We start from the raw sequence: 21,728 nt of genomic DNA on the forward strand, positions 1-21,728 counted from the left end.
ATATCGAGTGAAGTTGGGCCCAGGGAGACCGGGGTTTTAAACCAACTCAAAAAATGGGAACGAGTACCGCGTAACCCATACCGTATAGGATTTTAGAAAAGAACCCAAAAACTTGGTGGGAACTTACCACTTATGTGGATTTTTAGGAAGTGCACAAAGATTCCGTGCGCACTTACCACTATTGTGGATTTCAGAAAGTGCCCAGGGTTTAGCGTGGGACACTTACCCTAGTAAAATGGGATTTGGAGACTGTGTTTTCCCCCATTTTGGGGGTTTCATATTAAAGCTCCAGATTTGTCATAGGATGACGAGAATTAAAATAGGGGAGGAACCCTCCCTGATTAGAGAGGGGAGCAATGCTACACCCCAATCAGGACAGACAGTCCGCAAACTGTTAGTCGACTGATGAAATCATGGAGCTACTGACCATCATATAGTGGACGCAGACAGCGGACAGACCCCTAACCCCGACTTGCAGGGAGGAACATCCGTCCTTAAAAAGGCTCTGAAGGGACCCTTTAGTGTAAAGGGGAGCGTACTAGACCCAGTCCACATAGATGCCTACTAGGAGAAGGTGATGCTCAGAAATTACCCTTCCTTGTAAGGGGAGCATACTCATCCCACTAGGAGCCGTGCTCTAAACGGGACCCTTGAGAAGGGGAGCGAACGTGCTCAAATCAGGACCTTGAGAAAGATAGGGGTTATTTCTTCCTTAGCCAAGGGAGAAAAATTCACCATGCGGCAGTGGCGCTGCTTTGAGGGAACCCTAAAAGGTGAGCTGCCAACAGCCTGAGGAGGCTTCAATCGTAGGAGCCTTCGCTTCTAGCATGTTAAGGGTAGGTTTCAAAACCCTGAGAAGCAGGGAGAAATGCCAACACCCGCCAGAAGGTGGTGCTCTAGTAGGACCCTTTCCGCAGAAAGGGGAGCAGCCGTAAGGTCATTTCAAGGTCCTGAAAAAAGGGGGTAACTCCTAGTTAGTCATAAAGCCTGAAGGGGAGGTGACACTCGACCCGGAAGTCAGGCGCAAGCAGGCTCCTAACCCTGATTAACAGAGAGGAAAACCCGCCTGCCAGGAGGCAGCGCTCCGATTTCACCCTTCATCAGAAGGGGAGCTTACTCCTCCTGCCAGGAGCAGCGCTCGAGAGGAACCCTTTTCTAAAAAGGGGAGCAATCATACCTGACTCAGGAAGCCTGATGACAGATTCTACCCAAATAAAGGGGAATTTGTCCACACGACAGTGGTGCTACTGATGAACCTTGAATTAAGGTGAGCTGCTGTCATTGAAGAGCTCTGAGAGGACCCTTTCCGCGGAAAGGGGAGCTACTAAAGTTACTTCAGGTTCCTGAGAAGGGAGCTCCTGGATAGTCATGGTGACAGACTCCTAACCCTGAAGGCCAGGGAGGAACGCCCGTCCCAACGAGGGGCGCTCATTGGGGACCCTTTCCTCGGAAAGGGGAGAGCCCAGCTCGTGCGTGAGGCCTGAAGAGTGAGAATCAGCCTGGACAAGAAGGACAGGCCCCTAACCCAGATGAACCGGGAGGAGAACCTGGCTCTGTCAACGAGAAACAGTACTCTAAATAAACCCCTTCTGCAGAAAGGGGAGTACTACCTCGGTTGAATCGACCCTGCCCTCGGGCTAACAGGGGGATCGACAGACCCCAGTCTAGGTGGACTTATGTTCCTGTCTCAACGGGACATAAATCCCCCGGAGCAGGAACTTATGAGGATAGACTCCTAACCCTGAAGGCCAGGGAGGAACGCCCATCCCATCGAGGGGGCGCTCGTTAGGGACCCTTCCCTTGGGAAGGGGAGAGCCCAGCTCGAGTGTGAGCCTGAAGAGTGAGAATCAGCCTGGACAAGAGGGACAGGCTCCTAACCCAGATGAACCGGGGAGAAAGCCTGGCTTGTCAGCGAGAAGCGGTACTCTGAATAAACCCTTTCCGCGGAAAGGGGAGTGCTACTTTAGTTACTGGAGAACTGAGAAATTGCTCCTTGGAGACAAAACTCAGGAGGTGCTGGAAAGAACCTTCGGCTGATAAGATCACTTCACAGGATCTAAAGTCCACAGAGAGAGTCTGGAAGAGGGATTCTCAGAAAAAGGCCTGCAAAGGACAAATGTTAAACATGCCAAGGGCAATCCTAAGAAAGAAACTTAGGGAGCTTACCTTGAAGAGGACATAAGTCCTATGTCTAACAAATGCTGGGAGGGTGGTTTACCGCACGACCTGTGGCGTGGATAGGACGAACACTGCCGTAACCATAACCCGTAGGATCAGAGGGGGAGCATCCGACGTAAACTCGTCGTGTTTTTCTCTGAAAAGCAAAAACACAACACACAGGCCTGAGACAGTATTAAGTTCTTTTTCTTTATTAAAAGAAAAATATGGATCGTACTCACCCATGAGTGACCTGCATTTAACTCAAACTCAAACAAAACCTGTTTAAGGAGTTAAAATCCAGACCATCGGTAATGGAGGTTCTTATGGGACATAAGAACCGCTGCGTGCAGGGAGCTCATGTTGTAGGGCTCGAACCTGGGCCTTCATGGAGTGAAGGACTCAAAGGCAGTGATCTACCTAGCCCAAATCACATAAATCCAGAAAGGCCAAAGAGCCTGGGAAAAACTAACAGATCAGTGAAAGACCTCCGGTTAGTCCTCCTGAAAACAGCCCAACCCAGCAGAGTGGGCTGTCTATTTAAACCCTAGCAGGGGAGACAGCACCATCTAGGCAAGAGCTTAAAGAACTACTTTTATGTTTCCAAACAAAAAGTAATCAGTAAGCCCACACACAGATATCCGCAGATATCTGTATGTGTAGGAAGGACTACCAGAGGTAAAACTGACTGAAAGCCTCCAGCCCTAAAGTAGGAAGAGTTAACGTACAGCTAGCCTCAGACAGCTGTAGTTACTAAGACTGTTCTGCATAATCATGGTCGAACTAGTCTAGGAAAATCTCTCCCCTTTATATGTACACATATAAGCATACAAAACATACATATGTATATACATGCACACACATATTTTATGGCAGTAAATTAACTCCACAATCGCGACGCGCAGCATATATTCGGCTCCCGCGGGAGCTAAACAAACTCCGCCCAGACGCCAAATTCCCTCGGGAATAAACAAGCAAGGAGCCGCTGGCGACGCCGCGAATGCGTCTGTTAATGCCGCGAGAGGCAAACACACTCATGCAAAATGAGGAACAGAGAAACTCACCTCCCTCTTTTGCGTACTGCGTTTTCGCGATAAGCCCATTAGTCCCTCGGGAGCTGGACGAGCTGTAATTTATCTCACCCACGTAGCAGAGAGTCGTAGCAAGTGGGTATGAGAGCGTGCCTCTCGTTACAAACAAGCAATGAATGCACCGATCGCATTCTACTCTCTCAAGAGGTAATCTTGCTTGCGTTCTTCCCTCACAGCTCGGGCAGTGTGAAAGTGCGGGTATCAGATTACCACACACGTCACCAGCAGGCCTCCGGTGAGAGAATATGCACTCCTAGACAAAGAGAAAGCTGAAGACAGCGAAGAGGCTGTATGTTTACTTCGGCGACTCTTTATACTGTGTCGCCCGGTAGTGACGTACCAGCAGCGACGTGCGCGCCGCAGTGACGTCATACGCTGTCGCCGGCCATTTCATGGAGTTTTTCTATGCATTCTTCAGACACGAGTCACGCTGCAGCGTTCCCCAATAGCGACCCCTAGGGGACGCGGTGAGAGTTCCCTCGGAAGGGAACTGCAATTGTTGCTTAAAGGAGTAGTTCACTTTCAGAACAAAAAATTTCAGATAATGTACTCACCCCCTTCACTGTTAAAAAAACGATTTGTTGAGTCAAGTTAAAATAATTTGTTGCCCAGCTGCCTTAAAATTTTGAGTTGAATCAACTAAAATATCTAAGTTGTCACTTAGTACAACTGAACATTTCAAGTTAACTGAATTTAAAATTGTAAGGCAGTCGGGTAACAAATTATTTTAACTTGACCCAACAAATTGTTTTTTACAGTGTTGTCATCCAAGTTTGTTTTCTGAGGAAAACATTTCAGGATTTCTCTCCATATAATGGACTTCTATGGTGCCTCCGAGTTTGAACTTCCAAAATACAGCTTCAAAAGGCTCTAAATGATCCCAGCTGAGGAAAGAAGGGTCTTATCTAGCAAAGCGACGGGTTATTTTCTAAAAAAAAAAAAAAAAAAGACTATATATATACTTTTTAACCTCAAATGCTCGTCTTGTCTAGCTCTGTGTTTACTCTGTGTAGAGATTAAAAAGTCTATAAATTGTAAATGTTTTTAGAAAAATATCCGATCGTTTCGCTAGCTCAGCTGGGATCATTTAGAGCCCTTTGAATCTGCATTTAAACTGCATTTTGGAAGTTCAAACTCGGGGGCACCATAGAAGTCCATTATATGGAGAGAAATCCTGAAATGTTTTCCTCAAAAAACATAATTTCTTTACGACTGAAGAAAGAAAGACATGAGCATCTTGGATTTCAATAGATAAGACCCTTCTTCCTCAGCTGGGATCATTTAGAGCCCTTTGAAACTGCATTTAAACTGTATTTTGAAAGTTCAAACTCGGGGGCACCATAGAAGTCCATTATATGAAGAGAAATCCTGAAAACATTGTTTCTTTACGACTGAAGAAAGAAAGACATAAACATCATGGATGACAAGGGGGTGAGTACATTATCTGTACATTTTTGTTCTGAAAGTCAGCTGCTCCTTTAATAGCTATAGTCACCATTCACTTCATTGTGTGGAAAAGAGCAGCGTGAACATGCTTCAAAGTTTCTCCTTTTGTGTTTTACACAAAATAGTCATCAGCTAGTTTTGGAATTGGTGTGATGTGTAAATGATACGTTTTTTTCTTTTAAATTGAATTGAATTGAATGTAAAACGTAATGCCATCATCTAACTTTGATTCAAAGATCGTTGGTCTTTGTATCAGCAAATTGTTCACTGCTAAATGTGGCTCACTGGTTGTGCATCTGGAAGTAGAATGTTACGTTTTATTTATTTATTTATTTGCTATTTATTTGTCGTCTTCCAGTCATCAGCTCAAATGCAGTCAAGCCTGGAATCACGAGTCGCTTCTCTTGGTGACCCTTTTTGAGATTGTGCTAAGGCAGTATAGCATGCTTTGCACTCTGGTAGGCTACAACCTTTTTTCCGCAGCTATTTGCAAGATATCAGGGATCTTTTTTCCATTCTCTCACCTTCCCCCCCAATAAAACCTTAGCCTTAACCATCAATGTATAAGCAACTGTACTGTACTGTTTACTTTGTTTTAACTTGTTGATTGGTACTGTACTACCTTGTGTATCACATACACACATGTACACAGAGCCATAATGACCTCTCCTTGCTATTTGTTTGTGCTAGAAAACCCTGTCATCTAACCAGCTCTCTCCTCAGACTCAGTACAGCTGAGACTAACCTCCAAGGTGTCAACTTTAGTGAATAAAGCTCCTTTTGTTTAATAGATTATCTTGGATTTATTGTGTAGAGACAGCACCAGACTTTCAGAATTTTTAGAACTGTATGCTTCTACTGCACTGTCATTGATAGATTACATAATAATGACATTTTGTATGATTACGTTTTGCACAGCTTGTATTTTACCCCAAAATCAAAAGAAAAACAAAAAATTAATACATTTAATAATAAGTTTTGCATAAGAAAAAATTAAGCTCAATTGACATTTTGTTCAATGTTAAAATAAATAAATAAATAAAAATGATTTATCTTATTGTAATTTGTTTTAATTCATTCTCCCCAAGGATTTGTATGTTAAATCAGATGATTTGCTGCATAGCTGTGCTGCTTAATATTTTATGATACACTAGCATGGGGGTAAATTGGGGTAAATTAAAAAAAAAAAAAAGAAATGAATAAAAAAGAAAAAGAAAGAAAAAAGAGAAAAGTCAACCATTCAAAAGTTTTTTTTGTTTGTTTCTTTTGTTTTTGTTTTCAGTTTAAGTTTCATCTGCTCACCAAGCCTGCATTTATTTGATTCAAAATACAGCAAAAACAGTAATATTGTGAAATATTTTTACTATTAAATAACTGCTTTCTATTTGAATATATTTTAAAATATAATTTTTTCAAATATACTTATTTGCTGTTCAAGAAACATTTATTATTATTATTATTATTATTATTATTATTATTATCATCATCATCATCAATATTTAAAACAGTTGAGTACAAACAACAATCAAAAACAAATAAAAACAAAAATCTCACTGGATTATTACATTTAATGGCAAAATGAATATTTTAAAATGTAAACTGATATTTCCTACTGACACACTACAGCAAAAGATAAAATAAAAAATAAATAAAACCATTTTTAGCTGGTGAAAATTCTAGTGGCCTAAAACTTTTGCACAGTACTGTAAATGTTATAATACATCCCTTGTCTTAAGAAATTGTCTTAAGGTATTTAAAATGTTAAAGCTATTTTTGTTTTCGTCAGAACCTCGATTATCTGAACACAAAAGTTAGTCAAATTATTATTTTACGTTTTAGGATGTTACCTTAGCCCTCATATGCGACTTTCTTGCTTGTCCAGCAGATGTCGTTGCTGCTTGGTTTATTAAAGTCTACTACGACAAAGGCTTTAGCCATAGAATTGCTTGATAACCTTCAGAAGCCGTATAACCTTATTAATATTCATGCACCGAGTCACCATTGGCGCGTTGACATTCTAGCGTCAGCTCTGCAGCCAATCAGAAAGGCGTACTGGGCGAACCTCGCTGAGCGTGATTAATATTCATGAGCTACGCCTTCACCATAGTAGGGTTCGTAATGTCGCTCCAGGGAGGAGTGAGGTCTACGTGATGTGGCGCTGCACGCTTCCTGTCTGCGTAGAGCCGAGAGATCCCCATCTAACGTTACTCCCGGAGTTCACTGCAACGTCTGTCCCCGGCGTCGGACGGTTCTAAATACCCGCAGATTTGCCCATCATGGCTGTGAACCTGAGTAAAAACGGCCCAGCTCTTACCGCGGCCTATAAGGAGGTGGTGGATGAAAAGTCGGAGACTAACTGGTGAGTAGTGACTCAAGGGTTGTGTCTCTGTTACACTCACTGACATCCTCATGTTTAGCATGTTAGCGGCTCCTTTGGCATTTCAAACGCCCTAGAGGTGTGTATCACAACATAAATCAACATTAATGCTCATTTGCATGAATACAATGACCGTTTGTGATGTTAGTGAGATTATCCGTGTGCCCTCATCCATTCACACCTCATGCACAAAAACACTGAATTTTGCAAAAATAATTTCCTCACAGTTACACACTGTTGCTTTCTGGCCAACTAATGAGGTTTATATTAAATAGTACATATGCTTTGACCTCAATTGCATGCTTGAATGAGATCAGTTGATCAGTTCAGAAGCATCCTAACTTTTGGAGAACATGGGGTTTGAGAAGTACTCATGTTGAACCACTCCTACCTCCTTATTTTCCTGTAGTTTTTCTCCATATATGGCTTCTGGGTTGACAAATCCCTGCCTACTATTTGAGACTCAATTTACATGCAGCTTCTGATCCACTTAAAAATTGCTCTTTGTAGTCAGAATGTTACCTCAAATGTATGAGTGTCAATGCCAATTGTATAGAGAACCGCAAGAGACTTCCTCTGTCTTGTGTAAGTGGTGCACAGACTGTCAAATCATACGGAAATGGTATTAATGTTTGACAGGTTCCCACCAGACCAAAGTCCAATAGCTTTATGTTTTGAAATGTAAGCAAGTTTAATTTCAAGAAGTGGAAATGAGGGCGAGATGCGTTGGATGCTCTTGAGAGGAGGCTGTTTAAGTTGGGTCATGAACGGTTCAGAAATGAAGAGTGATTATAAATGGCCTACATTAATTACACTCATCCTACCCAGAGAGTTGACATCATTTGGGAAAAGCTGCACAAATACAGTGACTCGAGTTTCGCGAATGGGTAAAAATAATATCTACGTTATCGGTCAAACGTTTGGGGACATTTTCCTTTAATGGATTGCTTTTTGTTCCTTTTAATAATTGTATTCGGCAAGTATGCATTAAATTTATCAAGGTGAAAACTAAGACTTTTACTTTCATCATAATGATTTCAACAAAACAAGTCAGTAACGTTATATTAGAATGGTGGCATTACTGGAGTAAAGGCTGCTGAAAATTCAGGAATTAATTTGCATTTTAAAACGTATTAAAATACAAAAGAGATCTTTTGAATTGTAATAATATTACTCACAGCTAATATTTTTTAGCCTTGTATAAGAGAGAAAATTGTTCCCCTTTATATTAATTAATTAATTTTGTGTCTATTTTTAAGTAATTCGATTTTATTAATAATTTATATAAAAAAGAAAACGATTTTATAAAAATTATTTATTTAAACTCTATATTTTAAGCCCATGTAATTTCATAAATAAACAAGGCTTTTTATTGAATATAAAATTATACATGGGCCATTCTACAAAATGGGTCCAAAGAAACGTCTTGAAAAAAATGTGTGTATGCAAACTGTATAATATCCAATTTGCACATTTCTAGTAATTGTGCAGTTAATTCTCATATTGTATTTTCAGAACGTTTTGGAATATTTATCCTCTTCCCAAATTTGTAACTACCGAAGCACAGTAATATATCATTTAATAAAAAGGGTTGTAGTGACCTATTAAGATTATGCTTACATCTACATTGTAAATATATCTTTTGCTATTTTATTAACATTTCTTTAGAGGTAAATCAATAACATTGATAAATCAATAACATTGACAATATTACATTGAATTTTCTTTGTAAAACTCAAAAAGTTGATCATACTGATTTCAAACTTAAGGATTCGTTAGTTTGAATATACATTGAACAAAAAACTATCACAACATTTTAGTTAATAATTCAGTATACGTTATTTTTAGACAAAACATAATGACAGTAATGTTTTGGTAGCAAGTTTTAACTTGCATAATAAACCATACTAAAATACAAAAAATGTCCATAACTGTATTAAAATGTTGTTCTTTCCCCCCCCAAATAAAGGATTATGTGTTCCCTTTTGTCTCTACCGAAACAATGATGACATGGTTTGGTCGTGACTGTTTCAGTAGTGACAATTTTAGATAGCACAGTTCTGAACAGTGGTACATATATAAAAAAAAAACTAAATGTGGTGGAATAGCTCTCAAAAAATTGTGCCTAATATAGAAAAATGGTGTTTATAAATTAAACTGTAGGGGTTAGGGTTCGGGACAGCCTCCTCCCAATTGAAAGTACCCACTAAATGATGATTTAATGTATATTAAGCTTACTGATATTTGAAATAATATTGTGGATTTCAATAGATAATAGAAGGATCTTAGTAAACATCTATGATTTGAATACTTAAATGCTTTTTAAATGTGTTTTTTGGTTGTGGGACAGCAGTTTGCACCAATTCTGTTGAACGGCCCATATGACTAGTTCCTGGATTATGCTGGATTACATGTACCCCCGGTTTCACAGACAAGGCTTAAGCCTAGTCTAAGGCTAAAATGTAAGTCTGAGCTGTTTCAACTGAAAGAAACTTGCACTGACTGATCTTAAATTATATCAGTGCCTTTGTTTTGTCTCAAGATGCACACCGGTAAAGTGTTTTTCTAAGCACGTTTATAAAAATTACTTAAATGTCCTAATTGAACTATGGCCTAATCCTGGTTTAATCTAAGCCCTGTCTGTGAAAGCAGGCCATAATCATTAAATCTAACTCTTTTGTAAATGAACTTGTACTGAAGTATTTTCATTGCTGTAGTCACTGCTGGATTTTTCTGGTCTGTTTGAAATTTGTATTGGCCTTTAAAAAACCTGGTCAAGCACTACTCAGGAGTGGTTTGTAAACAGATAAGAGGAGTTTATGATAGGCTGCTACTGCTGCTGAAGGAATTTGCTGAGAGATAATGCATGTTCGCTATTAAAGAGCTCAGGGTATTTTGACAGACCAAATGTCACAAAATCAACGCTTTTGATGAGTCATCACAGATCCCTGGAAGGAACAGGCTTAACCTTACGTCTCCTATTAAAGAAGCAGCTTTGTATTAACAATTCTGACTTTCAATTCCATATCAAACCACAACAGAGTGTGAATGTTACAGAAGTATCGAGCTGTGAGATCTTCTAGAAATAAAACTGCCGCAGTTCTTATTCCTCATTACGGCACTTCCTATTTCTGACAGGCAAGAGGCTTTTGTTGACTTGGGCCCTGTGTTTCAAAGAGGAAGTTGACACAGCTTCCTTGCTGTACAAGTGTCTTTGTTTAGAGAGAATCAGAGCAGAGTTTACACGGGGCCACCTCGATATCTGCTTCATATTAAAGACCTTTCAGAGGCGTTTAAGAGCTTTGTAATGATGCTTTTCAGTTTTCAGAGTGCTGTATTTTAGTGTCGTCTGTGTATTATTGTTTTAATATTTTGAATTAGTTTTTATTTTTTATATTTTCCAGTTTTATTTTGATTTGAGTTAAAGTTTTAGTTTTTTTGTATAATTATTCATTTTTTGTTTTGGTTTTAATTAGTCTTTTATTTGTTTGTATTTTTGTATTTTATTATTATTATTATTTTTATATACATCATAAATAGGCTTTCCATTTATGTATGGTTTGTTAGGATAGCATAATATTTGGCCGAACTATTTCTGTAAATCTGTAATCTGAGGGTGCAAAAAAATCAACATTTTGAGAAAATTGCCTTTAGAGGTGTCTAAATAAAGTCTTAGCAATGCATATTACTGATCAGAAATTAAGTTTTGACATATTTACGGTTGGAAATATACATAATATCTTCATAGAACATAATCTTTAATTAATATCATAATGAGTTTTTGCATAAAAGAAAAATTTATAATTTTGACCCATACAATATATTGTTGGCTATTGCTACAAATATACCTGTGCTATTTAAGACTTAAGGTTTCGTGGTCCAGGGTCACACATTAACAGAAAATTTTCATTCTGTCCTTCAAATCAATATTTGATGTCAAAGGGCTTACAGAAAAATGTTGGGTAACCCCAATATATATTACTTAATAGCATATTAATTTATATAAAAGATATTATAATTAACAAAGATTTTCTCATTTTTATTGTTTATTGGAGTCTTTTATCATGTAACTGTTTCAGTTGTGTTTCATTTGTTTGTATTTTATTATTTTATTTTTTAAAGTAACGAAAATAGCCCTTTATTTAACTCTATAATTTACTTTTCTGGTGCTGTATTACATTATTTCTTCTTTTAGGTCTTCAAAGGATAGTTCACCCAAAAACGAAAATTTTGTCATTATTTACTCACCTTCATGTCGTTCAAAACCCGTAAGACCTTCATTTATCTTAAGAACACAAATTATAGATAGAAATACAGTCAAGCCCGAAATTATTCATACCCCTGGCAAATTCTGACTTTTATTCAACCAGCAAGTTTTTTTTTTGACCGGAAATGACACAGGCTTCTCCCAAAAGATAAGAAGACCATGTACAAGAGGCATCATTGTGAAAAAATATATATATATTTCTCAGCTTTTATTTACATTTGAACAAAAAGTTGCATGTCCAAAATTATTCATACCCTTTGCCAACTGTCGAAGTCTCTGGGAAAATCCAAAGTTCTATACCATTCCAAATAGTCCAAGCTGTTCTAAAGCATCCTAATTACCCTGATTCATTGGGAACAGCTGTTTTAATCAACTCAACAGGTGAAAAACAGAAGCTCTCTGCTGTTGGTTTGTGGTGTGAATAATTTTGGACATGCCACTTTTGGTTCAAATGTAAATAAAAGATGAGTAGTAATTTTTTCCACAATGATACTTCTTGTACATCGTCTTATTATCTTCTGGGAGACATCTGTGTCATTTCTAATAAAAAAAAAAAAAACTTGCTGGTTGAATAAAAGTAACTTTAAGTCAGAATTTGCCAGGAGCATGAATAATTTCGAGCTTGATATATATAGATATTTTTGGTGAAATCCAAGAGCTTTCTGATCTGCATAGACAGCAATGCAACTGAAATGTTTAAGGCCCAGAGAGATAGTAAGGGTATTGGTAACCTTAATTTTATGGAAAGTCCTGATTTGCTTGGAAATGCATCAGATTATGAAAGTAAAATCACTGTTTGAATGACTGAGCCATGTTGCCCTCAATCTTCATTGACCTTGCTGTTTAATACTTGCATAATGCATTGCCTTTACACATTTGATGTCTCTGCTGCAGGGCTCTCTTCACCTATGAGGGAAACACCAATGACATCCGGTTGGCAGAGAAAGGAGGTGGGTTTTCTTTTGCTGTTGAGACTCATTTAGTGAATTACAGTTATTTACACTAGTATCATGTGGTATGTAGTGTATAAAAACAAAAGCAAAAGTTTGTTTAAAGCAAACAGTGTCAGTGTACATCCATCTTCAGCCTCCAGCGACTGTTTTGCAGTACAGTGTGTTCTTTGTATTAATCGCATGAACGGTGCACTGACCCGGCAGACTGTCAAGGACAGGCCGAGATTCATCTAAAGATTATCCAGTGTTCTTCCTACATGTGTGAAGGAAGCAGAGATGGCCTACTGTAAATAAACACAGATTTTAACAATAGTAAAAAAGGGTTTTTATGTGCTCAAATTGCTACATTCAAAACAAAAAAATATTTAGACACCAGATATAATTTTTTACTAGTGGGTGCAGAACAGTATAGTTCATGTATGTAGGTGAGCATAGCAAAATAAAGTAAACTGTGACATATTATACCCAAAAAGACTTCATACAATGGGCTAACAGTAAAATTCATAAAAATTTGGGACCAAAAATTTGGTCCTTTTTACACCACAGACTGAAGCAGGAGCAGCACATCTTATAACAGATATTTGTCAGTGAGTACAAGATTGCAGCAAATCCTCCAGTCTATGTTTGTCATCTCTCTTTACTTTCGACCCGTGATCAGTCAAATCTAAAGGTCATTGTACACTGAGTCCGATTTTCGTATGCGTTTTTTTTTTTTAGTTTTCTCATATTCGCCATCCTTATCAAAATGGTTATTATGGATGCGAAAATGCAGAAAATCAAAGTTTCAGAGGCAGTGTGTAAACTCGATTAACATAACCTGTATTTTTTTTTTACGTGCAAAAATCTCGGACGAAAATTTCGTACTCATGTGTGCAATGACATTAACTCCAGCAGCTCGTGTTGGATGCAGGGTTGCCAAGTCCGCGTTTTTCCCCACAGAATTGGTCTACTTTTAAACTGTTGCCATGGGTTGATTTCCCCCAGTTATTTAAACGTTTTAAATATTGCAGAAATTAAATTTCAATAAAAAAATAATTTTTGTTTTGTTGTACACTAAGTAAGATCTTTAGGTTTTTTGCTAAATAAATATGTTGAGAATGCATAATACTCTCCCATGTCTCTTTTTAATAAGGATACCTACCATTTACTTATTATAATATAAAAATAGTAACTTTATTCACATACTAAAGGGACAGGACAGGCTACTCCTCTCAAAATGTACCAAAAAAAAGTAATACCGTGATGTGATATACCATCACCATTCAAAAGATGAAAAATACCGTGATATTAATTTTAGGTCATATCGCCCACCCCTAGTCTGAATACATTTTGATTTGACTGTATCAGAATCTTATATTCCACTGGCTCCCAACAGACTCAGAAAGGCAAAAATACAAGCACATTTTGCATTCATAATTAGCATTCAAACCAGTTAAAAACCAGTGACTTTTAATTAGGCCAAGGATATTTAAATGTAACCCTGAGCCACAAAACCAGTCATAAGGGTCAATTTTGTGAAATTGAGATTTATACATTTATTCAAAGCTGAATAAATAAGCTTTCAATTGTATGGTTTGTTAGGACAGGACAATATTTGGCTGAGATACAGCTCAAAAATGCAAAAATATTGAGAAAATCACCTTTAAATTAGTCTAAATTAAGTTCTATGCAATGCATATTACTAATCAAAAATTAAGTTTTGATACATTTACGGTAGGAGAGTACTAAATATCTTCATGGAACATGATCTTTATTATCTGAATGATTTTTGCATAAAAGACAAAAATTATTTTGAATCGTACAATATATTGTTAGCTGTTGCTACAAAAATACCTGTGCTGTTTAAAACTTAAGGTTTTGTGGTCAAGGGTCACATATTAACAGAAAAGGGAAAAGTTGGGAATCCCAATATATTACTTAATATTATATTAATTTATATAAAATATATATTAAATTAACAAAGTTTCAGTTGTGTTATAAACAAAGTAATGGGCTATGTGAGGCTTTAAATTAGTCAAACTCTACAGTTCATTTAAATTTAGAGAAAATAGATATTTTTTTCAATATTTATAAGAGAAATGTTATTTAAAATGTAGCATTGTAATAACATTTATAAGAGCATGATTGAACAATTAACGCTAAAACTGCATTGAACTTTGCAATCCAAATGATGAAATCTACACATTTATTTTCTAACAAAAGAACTTAAAAACAACATAAATATTCTGAATGTTTGAATGTTTTCAAATAATTTCAAATAGTTTATTTTACGTCCTTAAATCTTTACTTTGAAATGATAAAGATTACAGATTTTACATACTGCAATGGATCATCGGTAGGTGCGCATATTCATGTATATCAGCAAAATTCAGCCTGAATGTGTGTTTTACAAAAGTGTTTTGAGACAAATCTCACTCCTAGATAACAACTTTTAACTGAAGTGATTTTAAAACAATCTTCACATAAACTATAAATTGTATTTGCATAAACTATACAGATTGTTTTTTATTCAAGCTACAAAAGTTAATCAGCAGCTAGAGCAGTCGAGTGATTTTTCCTTATTTTCTTTTTTTGTTCAATTTACATCAATGACAGACTTCAAGTTTCACTTTTTAGCTCTTTACGGTCATTTAAGAATTTATGCTAATGTATGCGTACAGCCAAACATGCAACCTTTATGCTTCACTGCCTGCACCGTTTTGACAGCATAACCCGAGGTATGTTCGCCACATTCTCGGGAAAGAATAAAGAAGGGAAATGAATTCAAGCAGCAACATCTTCTCAGGTAAAAGTTATTAGAACGTTGTCTAGAGACAAGCTGGCTGTCATCACACTGCTCTGAACCTATCGTTTGTATCCTATGATTCGCTCTTGTCGCTTATGACAGAACAGCTAATCACGATGAGTCCAGTCTTAAGTCGCTGGGGTATATTTGTAGCAATAGCCAAAAATACTTTGTATGGGTCAAAATTATTGATTTTTCTTTTATGCCAAAAATCATTAGGAAATTATGTAAAGATCATGTTCCATGAAGATTTTTTGTAAAATTCCTACTGTAAATACATCAAAATGTAATTTTTGATTAGTTATATGCATTGTTAAGAACTTAATTTGGAGAATTTTAAAGGTGATTTTCTCAGTATTTCGATTTTTTTGCATCCTCAGATTCCAGATTTTCAAATAGATGTATCTCGGCCAAATATTGTCCTATCCTAACAAAACATACATCGATATAAAGCTTATTTATTGAGCTTTCATATGATGTACACATCTCAGTTTTGTAAAATTTAACCTTATGACTGGTTTTGTGGTCCAGGGTCACATTTTACCGGTATTCGCTTACATCAGAAACGGAGAACCTCTTTAAAAACTGGCTGTTGTTCTCACTACATTGCATTGTTATATTCCGTAACCGTTTTACCCGCCAACTGGTGACTGACTCTGTTACATATACTCGCTAATGCCGAATGTAAAAATGTTTATTTTACATATTAAACTTGAACTTACTAGTAATTGTAGGAGGACAGCATGACTTGTTATGTGAACGTGTGTGTGTTTTCAGATGGTGGTCTGGAGGAGTTAGTCGAGGAGCTGAATAGCGGCAAGGTGATGTACGCTTTCTGCCGTGTTAAAGACCCCAACTCCGGCCTTCCCAAATACGTCCTCATCAACTGGGTGAGTTTCAAGGTTTCTGTAACTCTTCACATTGATTTTGTAAGAACTGCAGAGAACTGCCCTTGAGATTTACTAACCCTATTGCCATTGTAAAGTGCCTCTGTCAAATGTACAGTATGTAACAAATCGGTTTACCAAATACTATTCTCCTATATAAGAAGGACTGGACACATGATGGTGTATTTTATTTACAGTATGTCACAAAAGTGAGTACACCCCTTACATTTCAGCAACCATTTTAGCATATCTTCTCAAGAGACAATACTATAGAAATTAAGCGTGGATATATTTTAGAGTAGTCAATGTGCAGCTTGTATAGCAGTATAGATTTGCTCTCCCCTGAAAATTACTCAACATACAGCCATTATTGACAAAATAGCTGGCAACAAAAGTAAGTACCCCCTAAGTGATAACAGCAGTATGTATGTTGTTTAACCATGCAAACTCATGGTTTTGTCTGCTTGACAGGACCATACAAAGTTGTGTATCTTGTATTAGAGCAATTCAAATTTGGTGCTTTAAGTACAATTCTCTCATACTGACCAAGAGCATGAATTACTGGAACCATGTCCTGTGGTCTGATGAGACTATAAGATAAACTTGTTTGGCTCAGATGGTGTCCAGCATGTGTGGCGATGCCCTGGTGAGGAGTACCAAGAAAATTGTGTCTTGCCTACATGCACTTGAAAAAATGTTTTTCTTACTTAGATTTTGTCTTGTTTCCAGCCAAAATATCAAAAAATTCTTGAATCAGGAAGGATTTTCTAGACAAGTAAAAATTGTTTTTGGTAAGTGTTTTTGCTTAATACAAGCAAAATAATCTGCCAATTTTAAGCAGACAACTAGATTATTTTTCTTACCCCATTAGCAGAGTATTTTGCTTGTTTTAAGCAAAAACTCAATTAATTTTGACTTGTTTTTACTAAAAACAAGACAATAATTTTTACTTGTCTAGAAAATCCTTTCTGATTCAAGAATTTTTAGATATTTTGGCTGGAAACAAGACAAAACATCTAAGTATCATCTAAGAAAAGCATCATGCATCATGGTCTGGGGCTGCATGAGTGCTGCTGGTACTGGAGAGCTGCAGTTCATTGAGGGAAACATGGATTCCATTATGTACTGTACATTCTGAAGCAGAGCATGATGCCTTCCCTCCAGGAACTAGGCCGAACGGCAGTTTTCCAACATGATAACGATCCCAAACACACCATCAAGATGACAACTGCCTGAAGGAAGCAGATGCTGAAGGTGATGGGGTGGCCAAGTGTGAACCCTATGAACCCTATTAAGCACCTGTGGGGCATCCTCAAACGTAAGGTGGAGAAGCACCATGTTTTTAATGTCCAGCAGCTCCGTGATGACATTATAGAGGAGTGTAAGAGGATCCCAGCAACAATCTGTGCAGCTCTGGTCAATCCCATGGTCACGATGATTAAGGCAGTGCCAGATGACAATGGTGCTAACACAAAATATTGAGATGTGTACTCACTTTTGTGACATACTGTAGGTACTGGATTTACTTACAATAGGTGTAAGTAACTACATCGTGATATATGCAATTACCATAGTGTTTAAAAAATTATTATATTTTGGCCATTGGCCACCCTGAATGTTTGCAACAATGTCAAAGGTATTGACATTTCTTTCTTTTTTTTTCAGACTGGTGAGGGTGTTAAAGATGCCAGAAAAGGCCAATGTGCAAACCATGTGAGCTCCATGGCTAACTTTCTTAAGGTAACTAGGCTATTTTGTTGTTCTTGTCAGTGTGTAAGTATTGTGAATGGTGTGTTTGGTTGCGTGAGATTTAGTTAACGGTTGGTGAACTCTGACTATGACTCACAGCACTGCGTTCTGCAGGCTAGACTCTCACAACAGGATATAACATCATGGGCTATATCCACACACATTTGGTTTGGCTTACTTTGGTACTTATGCATAGTGTGACAACATCCGACCACAGGCTCTCACTCTATCTAAAATAGAATTATGGCTGGTCCAGATTTAAAGCAGAAATTCACTTTCACATTAAGGGCTGATATTAAAGTTCGAACTCGGGGCACCAAAGTCCATTATATGGAGAGAAATCCTGAAATGTTTTTCTCAAAAAATATAATTTCCTTATGACAAAAACGAATGAACATCTTGGATGACAAGGGCTGAGTACATTATCTGTACATTTTTGTTCTGAAAGTGAACACCTCTAAGTAGCACAGGTATATTTGTAGGCAAAAAGACATTGTATGGGTCAAAATGATCTGATTTTGCTTTTACTCCAAAATCATTTTATTATTATCAAAAATCTAATTATTATTAACATTAAATATTAGCTTCCCGTTGATTAGTAGCTGGATGATGCATCAGATATTAACCATATTAATTAGTAAAAAATAATCATTAAAAACAATTCGAGAATATCATTAATATTAAATATTGTTGAAATATAAGATTAATATGCTGGAGACAACACCAATTATAGTTTCTCTCCACCTTCTCCTCCTTTAGACTTAGCTAAAAACATGTAAACACTTGCATAATTTACCTCAAATGCTTAGTGTTAAATGAAGTATGAGAATTAAAGCGATGCAGCAGCGTAACTGAAATTTTCCCAGACCCAGAAATGTAGTGGGAACATTTCAGTTGTGTTGCTGTTTTTGCAGAGTCAGAAAGCTCTCAGATTTCATCAATAATATCTTAATTTGTGTTTTAAAGATGAACAAAGGTCTTACGAGTTTGGAACGACATGAGGGTGAGTTTTTGGGTGAACTGTCCCTTTAATTAGGAGCTTAAATAGAAATGAAATAGGCTGATTTTCCTTATCATGCTGAATTAGATGAATCAACCCCTTGGAGATAAAAGTGCTTGAAATAGTTAATTGGGAGACGATGAGAGAGAAAAGTTGTTGTTGATTTAAAGGAACACTCCACTTTTTTTGGAAATAGGCTCATTCTCCAACACCCCCCGAGTTAATAAATTGAGTTTTACCGTTTTGAAATCCATTCAGCCGTTCTCCTGTTCTGGCAATATCACTTTTAGCATAGCTTAGCATAGATCATTGAATCCTATTAGACCAATAGCATCGCGTTCAAAAATGACCAACGAGTTTCCATATTTGTCCTGTTTAAAACTTCACTCTTCTGTAGTTATATCGTGTACTAAGACCGGTGGAAAATGTAAAGCTGCAATTTTCTAGGCCGATAAGATTAGAAACTACACTCCCATTCCGGCGTAATAGTCAAGGAAGTTTGCTGCCGTAATATGGACGAAGCGGGCGCAGTAATATCACACAGCACATGTGCAAATGCTAACCTAGCTGGGAACTAATTTCAGGCGCTGCGTGATATTACTCCGCCTGCTTCGTCCATATTACGGCAGCAAACTTCCTTGCATCAGCCTTGCATCAGACGCATTGGTATAAACAGGGAAATGGGTGGAGGCCTCCTCCTCTCATTAGAAAGTGTTTGTTTGTTTGTAGTCTGTCTAAGCTAGCCGTGTTTATGTTCTGTAAGTGCTTACACACAGCCAAAGGTTGCTAATAAATAAACTGACGTAAGTGTGTGCGTGGGCATTTTCCGCTCGAAACCTGTGAATCTTGACGCTTCCGTCTGATGGTTTCGTATACATGTTTAAGTCGAGATTTGAGAATGTGAATGTGTGTGGGACTAAACTGACAGAGCTGTTTCTGCAGGGAGCTCACGTGACGATAAACGCCCGGGCGGAGGAGGACGTGGAGCCTGAAGCCATCATGCAGAAAGTGGGCAAAGCCTCAGGAGCCAACTACAGCTTTCACAAAGAGACCAGTCGCTTCAGAGACAGTGGGCCGCAGGGGCCTGTGGTCAGTACATGCACACATGCCTTGCCCTTAATACACCAGAGCAGTGTCCAGATCAGTTTTTATTTCTAGTCTTTAAGCAGTTTTTTAATATTTAGCAAGGATGCTGAGTAAGAACATTTATCGTGTCACAAAAGATTTCTGTTTACAGAAAAATATTTTTTACTAATAATGTTTCTTGAGCAGCAAATCTGCATATTAGAATGATTTCTGAAGGATCGTGTAGGGCCCTATGATTTCCGGGATGTAGAAAACGCCAAAAGAATCACAGAATATGGTGAATAAAAATGTACTGTTTAACGCGGAATGTCACAGAATTTGCCAGACTTTGGATGAATAAATCAAAAGTAGGTCAGTACACTTACTGTAAATCAAAACATAATATGTAGTTGTGTCTGTAAATATTAAGCTGCAAAAAGACTACTTAAATCAAATTGCTTTTGAATAATAAAATTTAATCTAACAATTAAAACTGTATAAAAAAATTAAAATGGAAATTTGGAAAAAATTAAACTAATTTCATAGGGTTCTAGATCATGTGACACTGAGGACTGTAATAGTGATGCTGAAAATTCAGCTTTGCGTCACAGAAATGAATTATATAATTTTGTAATATATTAAAAGAAAACATTTTTTGTAAATTGTACTAATATTTCACAATATTACTCTTTTACATGCATTGTACATTGCATCTTGGACAAAAGGATTTTTATTGCATTTTGAATGCAAAATGTATAAAAAATGTTACATTCATGTACCCAATTAGTCTTAAAGGTACATTAGCAAAAAAGAGCATATTTAATACCAAGGGTCAGAAAGACATTTGGCATGTTTATAGCAGTAGCCAAAAATACATTGTATGGGTCAAAATGATAAAAAAATAATTAGGATATTAAGTAAAGATCATGTTCCATGAAGATATTTTGTAAATTTACTACCCTAAATATATCAATATAGTTTTTGATAAGTATTACGCATTGCTAAGAACTTAATTTGGACAACTTTAAATGCGATTTTATCAAAATGTAGTTTTGGTGTAAAATACTACTCATTAACATTAATAACATAAGTTGCATATTTCCTTCAGAAGATGTAATCATCTCGTTTGCTTCTTGCATTGCTTCTAAAAAAAACTGCTGTTTTTGAATGTTTGGTAAGTTTAGTCAGTGGTCAGCAGTGGAAAGTATCAGACAGGTCCTATGATGGCACAGTGGTGCCAGGGTCAGTGCCAGCATGCTGCTTGTTTATCTCAAACACTCTTTCAAAATGCTGCGTCAGGAGTTTCACAGGGAATGGGCCAGAATGCACGGAATTTGGAAACTGTTATGGTGGTTTTGAATAATTTCTCTGCTGAGCTCTAAATGTGGCCACAAACTGCAATTAAAAGCTGTAAAATGCAGCCGAGTCATTTATCTGTAGTACATTGTGAATGCATAATTGTCATTTTGATGTATTGTTGTATAGCGGTATGTTTGACGTTAGTTGTATTGGTTATAATCAGGCCCAAATGGAATCTGCACCCGCAGATCTCCAGAGAAAGCTGTGGGAGATCCCCCACCCACTTGCATGGGTGTTTATTAAATATTTTGGCTAATTTACGTATGCTTTAAGAGTGTCATACTCTCTGTTCTTTTTTTTCTTTTTTTTTATCTGAATATGTTCTGATTTATTCCACAGTACTTTTCCACTAAAGAAAATGCAAAGTCTAAATATTCCGTCTGGGCTTAGTCATAATTTGCCACCACATTGTTTTTCCATACAGGGATCTGTTTACCAGAAGACTAATGCCATGTCTGAAATCAAGAAAACCAACAAAGACACTTTCTGGGCCCAAGCAGAGGTAATACAGCATACGTGCTTCAAAGTTTCTGTTTGCAAAATGTTGTGCAGTTTCCTTTTTACAAAATAAGCCTTTAAAGGGATAGTTGAT

General features: G+C 37.2%; 1 protein-coding gene across 7 annotated transcripts in view; it reads left to right on the top strand.

Moving 5' to 3' along the window:
* The first annotated feature begins 6,820 nt into the window (after window positions 1-6,820).
* Window positions 6,821-21,728, top strand: part of dbnlb (drebrin-like b) — a 44,606-nt gene continuing 29,698 nt past the window's right edge. For all 7 annotated transcript variants that reach the window (XM_073818680.1, XM_073818682.1, XM_073818683.1 and 4 more), the window contains exons 1-6: window positions 6,821-7,053; window positions 12,233-12,288; window positions 15,854-15,966; window positions 17,629-17,703; window positions 19,655-19,801; window positions 21,561-21,638. In XM_073818680.1, the coding sequence (XP_073674781.1) occupies window positions 6,971-7,053; window positions 12,233-12,288; window positions 15,854-15,966; window positions 17,629-17,703; window positions 19,655-19,801; window positions 21,561-21,638 (552 nt within the window). In that variant the 5' untranslated portion in view covers window positions 6,821-6,970. The remainder of the gene's footprint in view (window positions 7,054-12,232; window positions 12,289-15,853; window positions 15,967-17,628; window positions 17,704-19,654; window positions 19,802-21,560; window positions 21,639-21,728) is intronic.

The sequence above is a fragment of the Garra rufa genome, chromosome 15 (genome assembly GCF_049309525.1).
Source record: "Garra rufa chromosome 15, GarRuf1.0, whole genome shotgun sequence".
Taxonomy (NCBI): domain Eukaryota; kingdom Metazoa; phylum Chordata; class Actinopteri; order Cypriniformes; family Cyprinidae; genus Garra; species Garra rufa.